General features: G+C 54.3%; 1 protein-coding gene across 1 annotated transcript; it reads right to left on the reverse strand.

The window, feature by feature from the left end:
• Window positions 1-10: 10 nt before the first annotated feature.
• LOC133237981 (zymogen granule protein 16 homolog B-like) lies at window positions 11-14,810 on the reverse strand. Its single transcript, XM_061400509.1, has 4 exons — window positions 12,457-14,810; window positions 12,138-12,243; window positions 10,048-10,126; window positions 11-9,835 (listed from the first exon to the last, which is right to left on the reverse strand). Exons 1-4 carry the CDS (start codon window positions 12,509-12,511, stop codon window positions 9,455-9,457), a joined length of 621 nt encoding a protein of 206 aa, XP_061256493.1. The 5' UTR covers window positions 12,512-14,810; the 3' UTR covers window positions 11-9,454.
• Window positions 14,811-15,433: the final 623 nt, after the last annotated feature.

Here is a 15,433-nt window from a genome sequence, read left to right on the forward strand (position 1 = left end):
AGATTCTCCAGGCAAGAATACTGGAGTGGGTTGCCGTTTCCTTCTCCAGGGGATCTTCCCGACCCAGGGATCCAACCCGGGCCTCTAGCATTGCAGGCAGATTCTTTACCGTCTGAGCCACCAGGGAAACCCATTTATTTATTATTTATTCCCCAGTTCCTGTTTTTTTCCCCTGGGTATGTGGACATTGGTCAGCAGGGATCCGGTTGGGGTTAAAATGGGGGCAGGCAGGTAGCAGTTTAAATGGTGGCCTGGCCAGGGAGCCAGGCGTCCTACCCACCTAGGAGTCAACATCCTGACCTCTGACCTTTGCACTGTCCTTTCATAACCCCCTCCCACCAGGGAGGCCAGCAGGGAGAGGAGACAGGAGGCCCAGCTCTGTCACCTGAAAGCTAGGTGGGGCTGCAGGGCCAGGCAGGCCCACAACCTGCCTGTTGAATTTTGGAAATGGGGCTGGCTGGGAGAACCCCCCAAACACACAAGAGAGTGGGGTGTTCCCCTCCGCCCGGCCCGCAGAACCAGGTGTCTCAGATTTGGGCCGAGGCAGCCAGGGCTCCCAGAAGGTGACTCACCGAGTGACTCACTGCAGACTCTCTGAATCCTCCCTCAGAAGGACGGAGGAGAAAAACAATGAGACAGCAGGTCTCTGCTTGGGGGCTGGGGGAGCCTTGAATCACCTCAGCTGCCCCCACGGGTGGGGCTGGGAGCCCAGCCCTAGGCCACCAGGGGGTCTGCCTGGGACCAGCTAGTGCTCACGCAGGCTCCCCTTTCCCAAGGCCTGCCCTTCCTCCCAGGGCCTGGGAGGCCGAGCCCTTTCTGGGACCCTGTGCCAGCCCCACCCAGGCTTCCCAGCATACAGAGAGAGGGCTGGGTGGTTGGTTTGCTGAGTGTGTGCGAGAGATTTTTTCCAACAGGAAGACACATAGGCCCAGCTGTGAAGGAGACAGAGATGCATGGCTGCCTCAGGGCCCCCAGTGAAAGATTCAGTGCAGTGGACTCGAGAAGGCAGTACCGATGTGGTTGGTAGGTAGGTATCCTTTACTGGCAGCACTGTTTTTAAGACTTTCGTTCGTATTTTTTTTTTTAATCACCCCTGTGTTAATACTGGGCTTCCCTGGTGACTCAGTGATATAGAATCTGGGTGCAATGTAGAAGACACAGGAGGCTCAGGTTCGATCCCTGGGTTATCAGAAAAATCCCCTAGAGGAAGGCATGGCAACCCACCCCAGTATTCTCGCCTGGAGAATCCCATCAACAGAGGAGCCTGGCAGGCTGCAGTCAGTCCATGGGGTGGAAAAGAGTCAAACACGCCTGAGTCAACTTGGCACCCACTCACGCATCTGGTTAATATCAGATCGAGGTAAATGCTGTGGGGTTGCTCTTATTAACACACACTGGGACTTCCCCGTTGGCCTGGTAGTTAAGAATCCGCCTTCCCATGCAGGAGACTTGGGTTTGATCCTTGGCTGAGGAACTAGGATTCCTCATGCCTCGGGGCAACTAAGCCCGCATGTTGCAACTAGCGAGCCCAAACGCTCTAGAGCTGCGTGCCGCAGCTAGAGAGGCCCTGGTGTTACAGTGGGGCTCCTGCATGCCGCCACTGGGACCTGGGACAGCCCGATAAAGAAAGAAATGTTAAGCGAGTAAAACAAACGCTGATCTGGCCTGGGAACCAGCCTGGGAAGCGAGCAGGTGGCTCCGGTGTGGCCCCTTCCCTCTGTGTGTCCCTCTTTGTCGCCACGCTTCCCTCGTCCCCTTCCCCCCCTCTCTGGGCTCAGTCCTCCGCCACCTCGTCCGTCACCCTCCCTGCCTCGTTTTCCCCCCTGTCCGCCAGGGTCTCCCTCTGCTCCTCGCTCCCCCACGCCCTGCCCCTGTCTGCTTACCCTTTCTCTGTCTCCATCTCTGTTGTCTGGCCCCCGGCTTCTTGTGCCTCAGTTTCCCCCATGCCCCATCCCTCACCACCCTCCACCCCTGCCTCCAATGCCGTCGCAACCGAAGCCTCTGAGAAGGCCACACATTTGAGCCCCCTTGGTGGCAGACTCCTTTGGTTGGCTAAGGCAAAACTCATTCCAATGCCCCTCCCTTGCTTCCTCTACCAAAGAGACTGGGAAAGCTAGATACTCCCTTCCAAAGTCTCCTGCAAGGTCGCCATGGAAGCAGACATCTGATGGGTGGTTTCTTGGGAAGACTTTGTTGTTGTTGTTGTTTTTCTGATAGAAGGGACCTATTCAGCTGGCATGATCCTTTCCCACCATCCTCCTTCTAAGATGCAGATGTAATACCTAGCCTTTAGCAGCCATCTTATCACCATGAGGCTACGAATTGATGTGCTAAATTAACAGTGAATAAAGATTCAGAAGCTGTGGGTGTAAGGATGTGGTTGAGAATCTGCCTGTATCCTTCTTGTGTGCTATTAAGCCACTGCTGGTCAGATATTCTTTTACTGCAGCTAAATGCTTTTGAATAGTTTTAGATTTACAGAAAAATTTTGGCTTTTTACAGAAAACTCTTTTCATTGTTATGGAAACAGATTATAAAGGTTTTGAGCTCACAGCTGCCCACAAGAGCTTTGGACCTTCAGGGGGTGCCCCCATTAGTTTCAGGTTTTCATGTCATGCTTACTCAAGAGCAAATTATCAAGTCTTTTTGAGAATCCATTGCTTTTTGAGCAATGCAGGGGATGTAGGTTCAGGGCAACTAAGCCCCCACACAGCCAAATAAAAAGTAAGTAAATAAATAAATATTAAAAGAGTAAGTCTTTTTTTTTCTTTTTTTCTCTCCCTTTCCTGCTCAAAGCCTCCCAGTCAATGCTGCAGCCCGAGGTGGCAACTGAAGGAATTTCATCATTGCCCCTGTAGATGGTGCCCTTATAAGCTCATCAATCTCCAGGCCAAGAGCAACATCTCCCCAAGCTCCCCAGACTGCCTGGGGAGTGTGGGATTCTACATAAAGGTGGAGAGAATGGTTTTTCCCAGCTTCGAGCCAAACTTTGCTACCAGTGCCCAGGTGGTTGTGCTCATAGCATCACAAAGTTGCTCATGGGAACTAGGACTGGGCTGTGAGTAGGACCTTCAAAGCCTGCAACCTTAGACCTCACGTGACGACACCAGGCAGACTGGCAGTGAGCTAGTGAGTAAGAGCACAATCAGAGCACGGGGGAGGGCAGCGTGTGTCAGACTGTGGGGGCCAAGTTCATCTGCATCACCTCGCAACCTTGACGCAATGGGCGCGTAGGTCTGATTTCCTGTCGGCAGCCACGAAACAATTACGCACAGACAAACCAGGGCAAATACCAGTTTTCAGGGACACAGTTGTCTCAATTCATGCTGAGTAGGGAATAATCACTTTCACAGAACATAGTCTATTTTTCTGGTTCTTCCTCATTTTCTCACCCTCTCCGTGGTGGATACCCCAACTTCAGTGCTGGGGCTTCTCTGCTCCTTCAACTCCTTGTATCCCTGGGTGATAGCATCTGCTTTCTCAGTTCTGCCCACCATCCATAAAGGTGACTCCAGAGTTCTCTCCCCCATGTCCACTCAAATACTCAACATCCCCTGGTACATATCATATCATATAGCCATCTCAACCTTATTATGACTCCAAACAAATCTCAATATTCCCTCTCAAACTTGCTCCACTGATGGAATTTCCCATCTCAACACAAGGCAACCGTCCTTCCTTCCAACCGCTCAGTTTAGGAACCTCAGAATATAGACAACGCCTAGGGTTGGCAATGACACCTAGCAACTGGAGTGAAAAGTGATCTCACCCCCTGGGGAAAAGATGCTCACTGTTTCATATAAGGTTGACTATCCACGCAGCAATCCTACTCCTAAGGCTGATCCAAGATAGAAGAGAACATACTCACACAAAATCTGTCTGCAGATATTTATAACAGCTTTATTCAGAATCGACAAAAAGTGAAAGCAACCCAAGTGTTTCTTCAGCTGTGATAAGCAAACTGTGGTCCGTCCATTCAGTAGATTCTACTCCTCAGCAAAAAGGAACAAACTATACTCCACACGGGGCTTCTCAGGTGGTGTTAGTGGTAAAGAGCCTACCTGCTAATGCAGGAGCCGTAAGAGACTTGGGTTCCATCCCTGGATCGGGAAGGTCCACTGGAGGAGGGCATGGCAACCCACTCCAGTGTTCTTGCCTGGAGAATCTCATAGACAGAGGAGCCTGGTGGGCTACAGTCCACAGGATCACAGAGTTAGACACAACTAATGCGACTCTGTACGCACGAATGCACACACAACATGGTGAATTTTAAGCACATGCTGCTGAGGAGAGACAGCGGAACTCCAGAGGCTCCGCACCACGATTCCATCTATACGACGCTGTGCTGAAAAAGACAGCGCTGCAGGGCCAGAGAGCAGATGGGTGGCTGCCGGGGGCTGGGGTGGGGGAAGGACTGCCCCCAAAGGCGCATGGGGGGATTTTTAAATAATGACGGAACTGCCTTATATCTTGATGGCAGTGATGGTTACCTGACTGAATGCATTTACCGAATCTCGTAGGACTATAGTTTATACAAAAATGGTGATTTCGAGGGGATTTTTCTGGAGCGCTAAGACTGCGCTCCCAATGTATGGGAACTGGGCGCCATCCCTGGTCAGAGAAAAAGATCCCGCGTGCCACAACTAAAGCCTGGGCAGCCAAAATAAATAAATTTTTTTTTAAAGAATTGCATTTCTTAAAAAATGATGACGTTTATTCTATGTAAACTGTATCTCCATGAAGTGGAAGTGTTAGTCTCTTAGTCGTGTCTGACTCTTTGTGACCCCATGGACTGTAGCCCACCAGGCTCCTCTGTGCGTGGAGTTCTCCAGGCAAGCATACTGGAGTGTGGGTAACCATTCACTTCACCAGGTTATCTTCCCTATCCAGGGATCGAACCCAGGTCTCCTGCATTGCAGGCAGATTCTTTACTATCTGAGCCACCAGGGCAGCCCATACCTCCATAAAACTGATTTTTCAAAAATCCCAACACAAAAACATGTAGTCTTCCTTTCTCTTCTCTTCTCCTCATTCTCTAAGTTCAAGCCATCAGCAAATCCTGTGGGTTCTGTCCCATCTCCAAAATATGTCCAGACCTGGTCACTCCTTCCCGCGCCGTCCCAAGCCCCTCTCCTCTTTATCCCAGTTTCTGTCATGGCCTCCTGTCTGGTCCCTCCTACTTCTGCTGTTATTCCCTCCAGGCTGTTCTCAACACAGCAACCAGGGTGGTTCTCCTGAAACCAAAGTCGGGGACTTCTCTGGCGGTCCAGTGCTTAAGAATCCGCCTGCCAGTACAGGGGAAACCGGTTCAATCCCCGGTCCTGGAAGATTCCGGACATGCTGCGGGGCAACTAAGCCCATGCGCCACAAGTACCGAGCCCGAGTGTTGCAACTACTGAAGCCCACGTGCCCAGAGCCTGTGCTCCACAACTAGAGAAGCCTCCGCATGAGAAGCCTGTGCGCCGCAAGGGAGAGTAGCCCCCGCTCACTGCACTAGAAAAAGCCCGTGAGCAGCAGGGGAAAAAAAAGTCCTTGCTTGACTCCAGCTTTAAAGAAAAACAAGAGACTGAAGTCGGATCCCATCATTCCTCTCTTGCAAACCCTAATCGGAGTGAATGACGTCATCCTTTCGGCCTCCCTTCTCACCTCTGTCCTCCTTGGTCACTGCGGCAGCGTCGCTGGTCTCCCAGCCGGGCGCAGGAACACAACAGGCGTGTTCCTGCCTCAGGGCCTTTGCACCCACAGTTTCCTCTTCCCCCGTAGGACTGCACGGCCACTCCCTCACTTCCTACCAGTACCTGCTCACGTGTCACCCTGTCATCATCCTGTTTACAACAGCAACGTCCCTTCCCTCCCTTCTTGTTCCTTTTCTTGCTTTCTCTTTTCCCGGGACATTTATGACTATTTAGCATAGTATTTGGTCCATTTGTTCTTTATCATCCCCTCCCAAACACACACAACCAGAAGGTAAGCCTCTGTCCCTGCCTTTGGCATGTTTTCGCATTGCTCTCTGCTTACTTGATTATCTTTCCCAGGAAATACTCTGGGCTTACGAAGGGAGAGACCTTTATCTTATACACCTTGATGTGGTCAGTGTCCAGAAAAGGCTCCTGGCAAAACAGCAGATGTTTGTAAATGTTCTTTCTTTATTTATTTCTATTTTTTTAACTGATTAATACACCATGTTTATTTTTTTAATTTTTACCTAAAAATATTTTTTTTTATTTATTTATTTGGCTGCCCCGGGTCCTGGTTGCAAAATGCTGAATGTTTAGCTTCAATGTGCAAATTCTTAGGTGCAGCATACAGGATGTAGTTCCCTGGCCAGGGATCGAACCTGGGTCCCCTGTATTGGGAGCTTAAGATCTTACCCACTGGACCACCAGGGAAGACCCTGTAAAGGTTTCTTGAGTGAATGGTAATGAGTATGATCGGTGTCGTCAGTTTGGTAGACAATGTGGACACATCCCTTTCATTTTTCTAATTCTTCACTCAAGCCCCGTGTTCTCTCTTTAGCAGACATTTAGTCTCTCCAGGTGGCCCCACTCTGCCCAGAAATTATCTGAGAATCCTATGGGTTGACTTGATCTGTAGGGACCTGCTCTATGAGAACTGGAAAGTCATACTATTCCTTCAGTTCTGTTCCCTTGCTTGGGTCAAGGTCAACTGGGGACCCCATGAACATGACAGTCTGACACACACCCACCCCTCTCCCTGGTCACACTATAAGCAAGCTCACGCCAGCCCGCCCTGCAGTCAAGCACGGGAGGTCTGCGCTTGCGGGTCTAACAGGTGGTCGTACTCAGAGGCCAGCACCTGGGGGGCCATGTTCAAGGAGCTTCTAGCTCCAACCATGAGCTGACCTCCAGCCCTCAGCTCATGCTGCTGACCCCATCACCGAGGAGGATTGCCTTTGGGGTCCTTGGGGTTAGTTTCTGCTAATGAACCATGTTGGAACTGTCTGAGTTCATCAGAGAAATTTCAATAACACCAAACTCACTATTCAACTTTCCTTGACCTACTCAACACATAACAAATTAAGGCTTTTTTTTTGTGGTATCACCATGATCCCGGGAATTTCTACTGTCCGTGAGCCACAGTTACCTCTGGGAAGAGGGAGTGAGCTGGCCCTGGGTCTCCCAGACACAGGGATGACAAGCTGCCTGCAGGATGACGTGGCTCCACGTCCACTCCGGGGAGGCTGGACCGGCTCCGCTGACCCTGGCTCCTAGGAGGGGGTGGCCTCAGACGAGCCTGCTGTCCCCGGCCTCCTCTCCGCCATCTCCCTGGAAGGGCAGGACAGGAGCCCAAGAACGTCCAGGGCTGGGCGCACGTGTAGGAGACACAGGAGGAGAAACAGAGGAGGAGACACGTCTGATGTGCGAGGCTGGGCCCTGTCCCTACCAGCCCGGCCCTCCAGGGTGCAACCCCTCCAAGGAAGCCAGGAAGACTGCGGGAGACCAAGGGGCCCCCGAGGACCATGACCGCCACAGGTCAGCTGGGGATGGGCTAGAGGGGCAGGAGGGTGGAGCTCCGTCTCCCACCTGACCTCACCAGCCCTTGCCCCAGGCCCAGGACTTGTGCCAACACCTCCCCAGCAGGGGCCCCCAGGACAGTTCTCTCTGTGGGTCCTGGGTCCCTCTCCCCTGCCCACCCCGACCCTAAGGCCAGGAGTACACTGGGTCAGGGTCCCTGCTCTATACTGTGGATCCCCCGGGGCAACATTTGCTGGTAGGACTGGGAGCCTTGGTCCAGCGTCCAGGATTCCGCCCGTGCTTGGGCCGATGAAGCTGAGGTCAGAGGTTGTGAGGTTAGCAGGGCCCCTTGGTCCCAGGTGGACGCCTGGGGCCTGTACTTGCTCCTTGAGCCCCTGCTTCCAACTCTGGGAGGAGGGAGGAACCGGAGATCCAGTCCCGGCGGGTGTCCTTGGGAAGCGACCATGCCCCTTAGGGCCCGGGAGGCCAGCCTGCGGTGCGCACAGGACGGCCCAGCCCCCAGGCCCAGCCTCATTCAGGAGGCCATGTTCTGGCCCCTGGGTGATTGGAAGGGCTACAACAGGTAACAGCAGCTTCCGGCCGCCCTCTTTCTGCATGTTCCCGCCCTGTCCCCACACCCTAGGGTCCAGGAAGCACATATTTGCCCAGAACCCCGGCCTCAGAAGAAGGTCCACAGGCTCAGGGCCGGGGCCCTGGGGCTCAGGCCCCGCATCCCTGTCACCAGGGTGACACGGGGGCCTCTGCTCTGTCCCCTCGGTGGGACTTGGATCTGGGCCGGACTGTGAGCTGGCAGTCAAACTGCGCGGGGCCACCTGGGCTGGTGTCTGCAGCCATGTGCCACCTACGCAGACTGGAAGGGGGAACCCTGGCAGGGTCTCCCTCAGGCACCACTGGGAACCCTGCTTCCATTTCCTCCTTCTGCAAGTGGGGAAGCAGAAGTCCTGTCCCTCTAGGGTTGCCAGGCAGGGAGTTGACGGGTGACAGGGCAGCCTCTGCACCATGGCTGAGGGGCAGGCTGCTGCAGTCTGAGGGAGGCATTGAGAGAATGTCCCAGGCCTAGGGGCTACTTTCCTTTCCCTTCGGGCTGTAACAGATGCCCGCCTTTCAAGAAGTGGGGTCCTGGGGAAGCCTGGCTCTGGACATTCCTGTATTGATCTATTGGCCTGGAAGGCCTCCCTCCCTTAACCCCACCTGGCCAGCTCTCACTCAGCCCTTAAACTTAGCTCAGATGTTGCCTCCTCCAGGAAGGCTTCCCTGAAGCACACCCACAACTGTGCATGTGCCTGAGCCCTTCCAGGGAGCTAGACTGTCACTATCAATGCAGATGAAACCACCAGTTGCCTCCATCTGCTTCTGCATCCATTCCCCTTGGGGAACCCTAGCTGGGTGCATGGCCCATTCTCTATTCCTCCAGAGTCTAGAAAGCCAGTAGCCAGCCAGGGTGCATACCTGTTCTGAATGGGTGAATGAATGATTGAGTGGCTTCCCCAAGCCCCTGTACACTCAGAGAATCCTGAAATTGAGCCTGGACAGCTCAGGCCACCTGTATGGGCTGCAGCAGAGAGCAAGGGATGGGGCCTCTGGGAGCCCCAAATCCTCAGAGATTATGGGATCGGCTGGGGTCTGCATGGGCAGGCCCTGCGTCCTGTCAGAATCACCCAGCCCTGGGGTGTCGGAGCCCCTCCTGCCTCCTCCTGCAGCTCTGGTCAGTAAGCTCCGCCCCGGAGGCCTCGTCCCCACAAGCTCAAAAGGCTTTGTTTGCATCCCAGACCAAGGAGCACCCTGGACCCACTGTAGCTGCAGAAGCTGGATTAATTGGTGGATTCTGATTCAGGGCTGCACTCAGGTCCCTGGTGACTTGTGCCCACCACCTGCCAGATGGCCTTGGCAGGGTAACCCGCGGCCCAGCCCTGCGAACCCAGAGGGGTCATTTCTCTTCGGTTGAAGTGCTATTTGCTTCAACTTGAAGGATAACCCCATTCAAAGCCGATGCTGGTAATGCCCTGAACCGTATACTGTGCATAGACTCCAGTGAGCTCCTTCTGGCTGTCATCAGGGGAGGCGATAAGAAGGGGCCACGTGGACATCCAAAACGGACGAAGGGCCGTAGGCTGGTGTGAGCGACCAAGGAGGAGAAACGCCTGAAGGAGCCGAGATCCTGAAATGTGTTCACCTTTCTGCAGGTGGAACTGCTGAGGGTTCAGACCTTCAGCTCCACATAAGTGACTCCAGGAGGAGCCGTGTCTCACCGGAAAGTGAGAAGAAGGGCGAGCCTTGAAGGATCTGGAGACCCCCCCAATCCCGGGTCCTCTATCCCCGCCGTCACCAGCAAGGACAGCCTGTCACGGCAGCATAATCCCTGACGGGACTTTGGTGCCTGAGTCAGGCTTCCGGGTCTCAACCCCTGCTCTGCCACTTTCAGGCTCCGTGCTTTGGGGCTTGTTACCCAGTGTCTCCGGGCCTCAGTTTGCTCATCTGCAAAGTGGGACTGATTTGAGGGAGCAGTCATTGAGATCTTCCATCAGGAGAGCTCCCCAAGGTGCCCAGTCACCGTGATCCTCAGGAGGTACAGCTGGTCTCCTGTCTCAGAGCGGGGAGCTGACCCCGGGCCCAGCATTTGCAGGCCCCCACTAGACCAGGTGGGGGCCCCAGGAGCAGGTGACCTGTCTCTGTGACCTTCCCCCACCTCAGTGTCCATCCCAGAGTGTCCCCTCCTCACTGGCCCCGCCCACACTCTGGCCCTGCCCACACTCTGGCCCCCATGGTGCCTGCTGCTCTGGCCATTCCTTATCCCCGGGTCCCTGGGGCCCTGTAAATGCAGAGCAAATACCTACCCCAGGCCTGCAGCAAAGCCCCCATTTAACCATTAGGGGAAGACCCTGGAGTTGCTGCCTCTACGCTTCAATCACTGTTCAATCAGTGGTCTACTCTGACCCTCCTTCCTTTTCTCTTTGACCCTAACCTGGGCAGAACTTCTGCTTTCCCATACTGCTAAGTCACTTCAGTCGTGTCCAACTCTGTGCGACCCCATTGAGGGCAGCCCACCAGGCTCCCCCATCCCTGGGATTCTCCAGGCAAGAACACTGGAGTGGATTGCCATTGCCTTCTCCCTGCTTTCCCATAAGCATTCTCAAACTGAGAGACCATTTCTGGCTGAGCTGAGTTGGGGTTGAAAGGCGACAGTGGGGAGAAGCACCCCTCCCTTTCGGTCATCCCAGGAAGCAGAGGCCGGACTTGCAGGAGGAGAGCGGAGGGGACAGGGCTGGGGTGCAGGGGAGGAAACAGCAGAGGAAGAGGGACAGACCTCAGCTTACTCAGGAGACATCAGCACCCCAGTGAGGGTGCTGGGAGGAGGGACCAGCCCCCTCCCCAGGTTCCCAAGACTGGGGCAGGGGCTGGGATGCAGTGAGGGGCTCCAAGCCCTGCTCCTCAGTCAGTTCAGTCACTCAGTCGTGTCCGACTCTTTGCGACCCCATGAACCACAGCATGCAAGGCCTCCCTGTCCATCACCAACTCCTAGAGTTTACCCAAACTCATGCCCATTGAGTCAGTGATGCCATCTAACCATCTCATCGTCTGTTGTCCCCTTCTCCTCCTGCCTTCAATCTTTCCCAGCATCAGGGTCTTTCCAATGAGTCTGCTCTTCGCATCAGGTGGCTAAAGGATTGGAGTTTCAGCTTTAACATCAGTCCTTCCAATGAACACCGTGGACTGATCTCCTTTTGGATGGACTGGTTGGATCTCCTTGCAGTCCAAGGGACTCTCAAGAGTCTTCTCCAACACCACAGTTCAAAAGCATCAATTCTTCAGCACTCAGCATTCTTCATAGTCCAACTCTCACATCCATACATGACCACTGGAAAAACCATAGCCTTGACTAGACAGACCTTTGTTGACAAAGTAACATCTCTGCTTTTTAATATGCTGTCTAGGTTGGTCACAACTTTCCTTCCAAGGAGTAAGCGTCTTTTAATTTCATGGCTGCAGTCACCACTGACAGTGATTTTGGAGCCCAGACAAACAAAGTCAGCCACTGTTTCCCCATCTATTTGCCATGAGGTGATGGGACCAGATACCATGATCTTAGTTTTCTGAATGAGCTTTAAGCCAAGTTTTTCACTCTTCCCTTTCACTTTCATCAAGAGGCTCTTTAGTTCCTCTTCATTTTCTGCCATAAGGGTGGTGTCATCTGCATATCTGAGGTTATTGATATTTCTCCCAGCAATCTTGATTCCAGCTTGTGCTTCCTCCAGCCCAGCGTTTCTCATGATGTACTCTACATAGAAGTTAAATAAGCAGGGTGACAATATACAGCCTTGACGTACTCCTTTTCCTATTTGGAACCAGTCTGTTGTTCCATGTCCAGTTCTAACTGTTGCTTCCTGACCCGCTTATAGGTTTCTCAAGAGGCTGGTCAAGTGGTCTGGTATTCCCATCTCTTTTAGAATTTTCCACAGTTTATTGTGATCCACACAGTCAAAGGCTTTGGCATAGTCAAGAAAGCAGATATAGATGTTTTTCTGAAACTCTCTTGCTTTTTCGATGATCCAGCGAATGTTGGCAATTTGATCTCTGGTTCCTCTGCTTTTTCTAAAACCAGCTTGAATATCTGGAAGTTCATGGTTCACTGCTCCTACTCACCTTCTAACACAGCCAAAACGACCCGTAAATACTTGAATCCCGGTGACATTATTTTGGAAGTCTCTAGAGGTATGGAAATAGGTACCTCCTCCAGGCCCAAATGTCTCTGTTATATGAAAGAACCAGGTGGGGAAGAGAAAAAAATTAACACCCAGTGACATGTTTCTGCCCAGAGGAGGACTAAGCCCCTCAGATGAGGGAACAGTCCTGAGAGCAGAGTCCGTCTGTGACAAGGCCCAGACCCCAGCCCTGGACGGAGGGAGGGGATGGAGGGGGGCCTCCAGGGGGATGGGCAGGGGGGACCCCAAGCCAGACTTACCCCCTGCCCAGTAGGTGGGGCTCCACAAAAGGGCGAGGGTCAGCCATAGCAGCATGGCTTCTGGCTGGAGAGTCAAGGGCTCCTGGGGAGAAGAGGACAGGCCATCCGATCTCAGAGAGGGGCCTCCCCTGACCTCCTGGGCCCAAGCATGGTGGGGGGCGGGCCTTACCGGGCCTGCGGAGTCCTGTGGTCCTGTCCTGGTGCTGGGAGTCTGGTGCCTGGGCACCCTCCTCTGGGTCCTTTATACCCTCCTGGACCGTGTGGCCCCCCAGCAGGAGGAATGGGCAAGGGGCCAGTGGGACAGGAAGGAGCTGGGGAGGGCTCTTCCTGGGGGAATCCGCAGAGCCATCCGGGGGAGGGGACGTGCTCTTTACTGCCTTGGCCTCGTGGTCACCACAAACAACACGTGACTAGGGGCATTTTACTGTCACCTCTGGGTTTCCCGTCTGGACCCTGCACCAGACCCTGACTTCAGCCATGGCGAGGTGTCCTGAGAGCCCTTCCCAGTTTGAGCAAACAGGGTTCAACCCCTCGGCTGCTTCAGCATAGCTGCCCCCAGCAGCTTCACGGGGCTCAGGGCTCCTTCCTCGTGCAGAACCCGCTTCAGGGCCTCACTCGGGCCTGGGCAGAGCCTTATGTGCCCTGGGCTTTCCCCTCCAACCCTCAGAGCTGCAGCGGACAGCTCAGTTCTGAGGGCCTGTGGCAGGTGGTAGAGACAGCCTGGGCCTGGCCCTCCATGGCCTGTCACTGGAAGACGCCTGTCACCTTTCCTTTGAGCCGGATCTGGTGTAGCTGGAGATGAACTGGGTCCTGTGGGCTATGGGATGACTGACAGCAAGGACCCCAGGACAGGAGGGGTCACAGTGGTGCTCCAGGTCAGCTCTCCCCAGAGCCCCTGGGGCCAGGCTGAGGGGTCACCTTGTCCTGGAGGGAGTGGGGGGCTTCTCGAGGGCTGGGGATCTGGGGGCCTCATGGTCCAGCAGGTCCAGGCTCCCTGTGACTGGATGGTGCTCAGGCTGTCTGCACAGCCTCCCCGACCATTGGGAAGAGTCACGGGGTCACAGAACTCAACACAGGGGTGACTGTGGGCATGGAGTTGGAGCCTGTCAGGTCTGAACCCCCACTTCCCTCCTCCCTGGCCCCCCTTTGGGAGCTCAGGTCACCCACGTGTCTCAATTGCCCACCTGTTATATGCGGGAAGCAATAGCCCCTCCTCGCAGGGGTTGTGAGATTTCAGTGACACCTTCTCCACCCAGGGTGAATGCCGGGGTCTTACCCCTGTGGGCAGGGGCGCCGGTTTTCCTTTGAGCAGACTTGGCAATCACTCAAGATAGTGCCCTTTTTTCTCTTTTTTGTCTTTTTAGTTGCTAAGTCGTGTCCAGCTCTTTTTGAAACCATGGTCTGTAGCCTGCTAGCCTCCTCTGTGTATGGGGTTTTTCAAGCAAAAATACTGGAGTGTGTTGCTATTTCCTTCTCCTGGGGATCTTCCCAATTTAGAGATCAAACCTGTGTCTCTCTGCATTGCTGGTGGATTCTTTACCAGCTGAGCCACAAGGGAAACCCCAGAATACTGGAGTGGGTTAAATATCCCTTCCCCAGGGGTCTTCCCGACCCAGGTGTCAAACCGGGGTCTCCTGCATTGCAGGCAGATTCTTCACCAACTGAGCTATCAGGGAAGGGGTGGCTTCATATAAAAACCCACATTTGTGGGGAGAAGGGAGCAGAGGGCAGCTTTGTCTAGAAGCTGGCCCCTCCTTCTGGGCCTGCACTGGCCCCCCTGGACAGGCTCCTTAGAGCTCAGGCCCCCCTGACTCCCGTGGCAAAAGTGAGGCCCTCACCTGTCCTCCAGAGCTCTGCACACACCCCCAGAGGCCTCCATCCCTGTGATGCCTCTGGGCTGCGGAAGGGCTGTGTCCTCCTCTGGGCAGAAATAGCCAACATGTCACTGTTTATTTTTCTTCTCTTCCCCACCTGGTTTTTTCATATGAGACATTTGGGCTTGGAGAAGGTACCTATTTTAACACTTCGGCAATGGCAAACCAGTCCAGTACCCTCGCCTGGAAAATCCCATGGACAGAGGAGCCTGGTGGGCTGCAGTCCATGGGGTTGCTGGGAGTCAGACACGGCTGAGAGACTTCACTTTCACTTTTCACTTTTGTGCATTGGAGAAGGAAATGGCAACCCACTCCAGTGTTCTTGCCTGGAGAATCCCAGGGACGGGGGAGCGTGGTGGGCTGCCGTCTCTGGGGTCGTGTAGAGTCGGACACAACTGAAGCGACGTAGCAGCAGCAGCAGCAGAGACTTCCAAAACAAGAGAGGGGAGGCCCCTCTCTGCAGGGGCAGAGAAGCCCTCGAGGAGCCCAGATCCTCCTGGGGAGATGGAGACACAGGAGGCCCAGGAGCCCTACAGGCAAAGCTGCTGGAGGAGGGGCCCAGAGGTGGCACCAGGGGCTTGTGTTCGTGCCCAGCCCAGCGGCAGGCGCTTCTGCTAAAGCTGCCAATTAGGAGGCTTCCTTCTCTCTGCAGACTGCCAGGGTGTGAGCTCAGAAGGAAGGTCTGTCTGGCTGGGACTCCAGGATGCAGTACCCAGGGTGGGAGTTGGAGGAAATGTTAGCTGCCAGCCTGGACCAGAAGGGGCAGACAGGACTTAACCGAAGGCACGGGGCGTGCGTTTTCCTGGAGCACAGGCACATAGCTATAAGGGATGCACACGGGAGCTCAAAAGATACTGCAGGCTCATCAGCGGATCCACTTCAAACACACACACCTGCCAGCTCTCTGACAACAGGAGCTTGCACACGCTCCTCCACATGTATACACCATGCACACATAAACAGCAAGCCCCCATCCCCGGGGAGCTCTCTTCCTGCCCTGCAAATGGTGGCTTTCTCTCTGCGTCCTCACTGGGCAGACATAGGCAGCTCTCTGGTGTCTCCTTCACAAGGACTCTGATCCCCTCATGAGTGCTGCTGGTGGA

The sequence above is a fragment of the Bos javanicus genome, chromosome 25 (genome assembly GCF_032452875.1).
Source record: "Bos javanicus breed banteng chromosome 25, ARS-OSU_banteng_1.0, whole genome shotgun sequence".
Classification (NCBI taxonomy): Eukaryota; Metazoa; Chordata; class Mammalia; order Artiodactyla; family Bovidae; genus Bos; species Bos javanicus.